At 43.0% G+C, this 5000-nt stretch overlaps 1 protein-coding gene across 1 annotated transcript in view; it reads right to left on the reverse strand.

Annotated features, from left to right (window-relative positions):
* The window catches only part of LOC137974681 (glutathione hydrolase 1 proenzyme-like), a 23780-nt gene extending 20300 nt beyond the window's left edge, over window positions 1-3480 (reverse strand). The window contains exons 1-2 of the mRNA XM_068821619.1: window positions 3382-3480; window positions 491-870 (exon numbers count right to left, since the gene is read on the reverse strand). Of these exons, the coding sequence (XP_068677720.1) occupies window positions 491-870; window positions 3382-3398 (397 nt within the window). The 5' untranslated portion in view covers window positions 3399-3480. The remainder of the gene's footprint in view (window positions 1-490; window positions 871-3381) is intronic.
* Window positions 3481-5000: the final 1520 nt, after the last annotated feature.

Consider the following 5000-nt stretch of genomic DNA (forward strand, 5'->3'; position numbering starts at 1 on the left):
GACAGCGCTAAGTTATATTTTGGAGTGACGTTTTTGTTGACGTTGCAGTTGTCCTGGTTTAAGTCCCTAATAACAGAGCCAAATTCTCAAAAGACTTTTTCGCTATTGTTCAGTATGCCAACATGGCCGCATAAGCCAAGGATATTTACCAAAGCCAGTGTAATTAAATTGGCCAATCAGAACCAATGGCGATGATCGGCAACCGATAACCGACCGACAACCTACGACGATCAAACGAGCCAATCAGAACGTAAAGGGAAAATCCACAGCCCGCTCTAAGCGCGGGAAAAGTCATCGGTGTGACATAAAAGTTAGAACAGAGCACAAGATCTTTCAGCCGACCTTGGCACATGGGAGGCCGCTATGAGGAGAATTATAAAATATCAGGTACACCTTTAAAGATTAATGAAATCGATTTTTGGGAGCGCTATTGAAGGTGTCCAAGAATTTGCAGTTCTGAAAGTGGTACTTTTAAAGGACTTTTACAAACCAAATCTAGATTCCTTCAGTCCAGTAGCGTTGGGTGTAAAGTTAGCCACATTCGACGGCGCGGTCTCTCTAAAGTCAATCACGCTTGCTTCTCTTGCGGAACGGTTGTAGATTAGCATTACTCCACCGCCACCGATTCCGGAAGAGTGCATGTTTATGACTCCAAGGCAAAACATAGCAGCGATCGCTGCATCTACGGCCGAGCCACCGTCATTAAGGGTATCGTTTCCAATCTCTGAACACATCTTCGTGTCGGTAGCAACTGCATGCTTGTGGTATGGCCCCCCTGCACTTTCGTCATCTTGCGTAAAAAACCAACCGAGGAATCCTCCCAAACCACCCAAGACTAAGAAGAAAACGACACCTACGGCAACCTTAGGTCTGAAAGAAACGACACCAAAGTTAAAAACTAGAAATTTTGCTGGCTCCATTTCCGGCAAAGTACCTGGACTAGATTGCGTCCGATCCCTGGAAGGGACGGAAGGGGAAGCAAGGGTTGTAGGGGGGGGGGAGGTTGGGGGGGGCTTTCCCGTCTCATTCCTCCAGCTCTGTATGCTGATTTTGATTTCCGGGCTCTGTAAGTCACTGCCTACGAGCCAGAAGGCCCATCAGGCCGGCGCTTATCTCCGCTTTCCGTAGCATGAAGCGACTAAAAGTATTTATACTCCCCCCTGGATGGGATGCTAGTCCATCGCAAGGTTACCCCCAGCATTACGCCGGTACCCATTTATACACCTGGGTGGAGAGAGGTACCGTGAGAGTAAAGTGTCTTGCCCAAGAACACAACACAATGTCCCCGGCCAGGCCCCGAACCCGGACCACTCGATCCGGAGTCGAGCGCACTAACCATGAGGCCATTTTGATTTCCTAATTTTGATTTTGATTTCCGGGCTCTGTAAACAAGATGAAAAAAATGGTAAGCCGATTGACCGTTGGTTAAAAGCATAAGTAGACAAATTTTTATGCAAGGCCAGATGAACAAAGTGGGAACGCGGATCTTGGCAGCTTTAACCAGCAAATAATTGGTAGATTTAAAGAAGAAAATAATACTGCAAGGCTGGTTGTACGGCTGTGAGGATATATATATTTTTGATTCACCAATATTTTGTCCGGCACGGCCTAATGTCTTTAGGGAGTTAAGTGATTTGCCGTTACAATTTTTTGAAATTCATCTTAATGCTCCTGGAATGTGGTTTTGAATCCAAAACAGTATTATTTTGTTTGAAACGCTAATTTTTTTCTGTTAGGCTATTAAACCAAACACAGGTAGTCCTATAGGCCTTATCACGGTTTTCGACGCCATCTTGCCTGGTAGGCAAAGCGGTCTGAAATTACAGTGCTTGTATGGGAATCCGATAGCAAATAAATTCTTCCAAAATTGAATTTTACACAATTTGAGAAAACGTTAAAATACTAGGAAGAAGATTATATTCACCAAGTTTGAAGGATGTAGCTTTCCTATAAGTGGCTGAGCTAATTTTCTCAAATTTTCCATACATTTGTCTTTAAATTTTTCCCGCGAACCGCGTGTAGACGTTTGTCTACCCAGCCAAAATTTACAGATAAATAACTGAGCGTCTTCTAGCCAAGTTACATCCTTCAAACTTGGAGAACACAATCTTCTACCTAGTATTTTAACGTTGCGATTCACAAATTGGAAAAAAAATCAATTTTGGAAGAAGTTATTTGCTATCGGATTCCCATACAAACACTGTAATTTCTAACCGCTTTCCCTACCCGTCAAGATGGTGTCGAAAACCGTGATAAGGCCTATTCTACAGGTTTAAATGGGGTTTTAATTTTTTTCTGAAAGTTTCTGAAGCAATCGATTTTGATATAAATTTTAAGCTGAATTTGATATATTGCGTTTTGCATTTGTGATCCGCTTCCATCAAAGTTGAAAAACATGTCAAACAACTGAAAAACGCCGACACTGTTTTGTACTTTGAACTGTGTCAAAATAGTCCTGAAAATTTGAGCTGAATCGGAAAAAAGCTGTTTGAGTTGTAGCTTCGTAAAGGGCGACCCCTGGGCAATATTCTAAAGCCGAGAAAACTGTCGTTTTATAACATAAACAGAAAATTGTCGGACTGCTAAAAACATACGATAAAATAAATCTCGAAATTTGAGAATCGCTATCCTCGCACGAACAAGTGCGAAGGATTCGTCAAGGAATGCGTGACATAATTCAAACCGTTACTTCCGTGACCCATATAAACCCAAATTTCAGATAAATTTATCAAGTTACACTACTGTACCAGTGAAACACCCTCAAAAGCGAATGTCGCTGTTAGCCATCTTTTACAAATTTCTCCATTGATATAAATTTATGACGAAGGTCTAAAGATTTCTGATTTTCTTGCTGTAACGCCGGCTTCGAATAAAATTCGCATCGAGCCGGTGGGGTGAATAGTAGACAACTGAAAGCGTCGTAGACGCACTTAATTAATGCAATAAGAAACGAAGACGAAAAATAATTTCAAACTACAACAAGAAACTAAAACAAAGCTGGGAGCATGGCAAATGCAGCAGTATTGCATTAAGAGAACGACTCCTTAAGAATCACCCGAAATGTTGTTTACTTAAAGATTGTAACGATAAGATATGATCGGGATATATTTCAACTGTTACCACAATAATATCACTTGAATTGAGGTACAGTATGTACATAGAATTTTCCACTCAGATTAATATTTTTGTTGATTGGCTTTTTCTTAGATTGAATTATATATTGCCAAGTATTACACGGCCTATTTTTGACATAATCATCCAACGAAACAATCATTAGCGCCGTGCAGACTAGCAGTTCTTAGAAGTTAGTAGAAGCGACCAAATTAGCACGAGAAACATCAAAAGCTAACTGATTTAGGAGGGAAAAGGATAACTTCTTACCCGGTAATTGCAACCATGGTCTCTTTGTACGACAAAATCAAAAGCGGCTTCCAAAGCGTGAATTCAGCATCGACTCAACGGAGCGTGCACACTCGCATCAAATTCCCGGAAATATCAATATTCATAATTATATTACCCACACCCACTGAGTCGTTAATATTACTTTACTTGAGGGAGGACTGAGTAAAGCCGGGCACACGTGGAAATCTCGTAACATTGGATGCTTATGTTTTTTTAAGAGTGTTCTGCTCCACAATGTGCCAGAATATTTCCCAGTTTGTCTGGCTGCCCATTGCAAACATTGTATCAATCCAAGAGTCCAATTATTGGACTCTTGATCCACCTTTGTATAAAGGGGGTGTGCGGACCAGGGAAGAAATGGCTCATCCCAACCGAGAGCCCAGAACAAGCTAAAAAGGGCTTTGACAACTGAACAACAACCAGCACTCTTTGATAAGATAGTTTCCCTTTACTTCTCAATCGGAAGAAATACAGCGATGATGTTTGGGTCAGCCCATAACCAGGAGCCCACAACTCCAAATCTAGGTGGAACGGCATTTTCACAGATCAAGCTAATTTTAGATTAGTTCTTTTCTTAGGGACTGATTACATGAGCCGGGCCAGCCTGGTAAGCCGGGCTGGTTAAGTTTGCCGGGATGAGTTTCAGCCCGGTATTACATGAAGTGAGCCCAGCCTGGCTTGGGCTAAATTTAGAATATGTCGTGTGAAAAAAGATAAGAACAACAAGAAGAAGTGGAGAGACGTTTATCTCGCTAAATTGTTATTAAAATTCACTATTCTACAATTTAAAGAAGCCTCAAGGTTTGCTATCTTATACATCCTTTATTTAAACATAAAAGAACGACTATTCCGTAGGCCATTTTGCTCTAAAGCGGGGTGAAGTGTTTAGAAATCGCTGGCCTGGCTAACCGGGCTGTCCCGGCAAACGCGATTACATGGAAAAATTTCAGCCCGGTTAGCCGGGATCTCGGCTAACCGGGCTGGCCCGGTTGTCATGTAATCGCGAAGTTGATTTTTGTTGAGTTTAACAAACGTGCCGAGATCCTGGCAAACTGACACCAGCCCGGCTCATGTAATCAGGCCCTTAATTAGAGCCTGTTTATATGGAGGTGGTGTAACACGGGTAGGTGGGGTCCAAAAATATCTCGCGTTTACATGCATTCTTACTTCCCCTTCTCCCCCCCCCCCCCCCCTTCCTCTCCCTCTCCGGGTGCCGGGTGACCTTTCTGGAGGCTACTACGTTGTCGCTAAGTACTTAAACAGGCAAAATAGCGGGTGAAGGACGCATTTTGGCGGTTAATGCTCTTCTAGTCTCACTAGCTACTCTTGCTTCAACTCTTCAGTGCTGTGGCTTCTTACTATCACTTTTAATGCTGCAACGCCTCCGCCAAAGCCAGTATATTGTAACACGAACCGGCCCCGGGTTGGCAGGTTACCCCACCTTCAAGCGTTTACATGGCAAAACCAGATCCCGGCTGGGTGGGTCACCCGGTCTGGCAGACCGCGCAACCCTCCTCGGCGGGTTACCTCACCTATCATGTAAACCCGAAGCTGAAAAAAATAAGAGTCTATATGGGTGGGTTATCCCACCTCCATGT

This window comes from Montipora foliosa, chromosome 11, assembly GCF_036669935.1.
Source record: "Montipora foliosa isolate CH-2021 chromosome 11, ASM3666993v2, whole genome shotgun sequence".
Lineage (NCBI taxonomy): Eukaryota > Metazoa > Cnidaria > Anthozoa > Scleractinia > Acroporidae > Montipora > Montipora foliosa.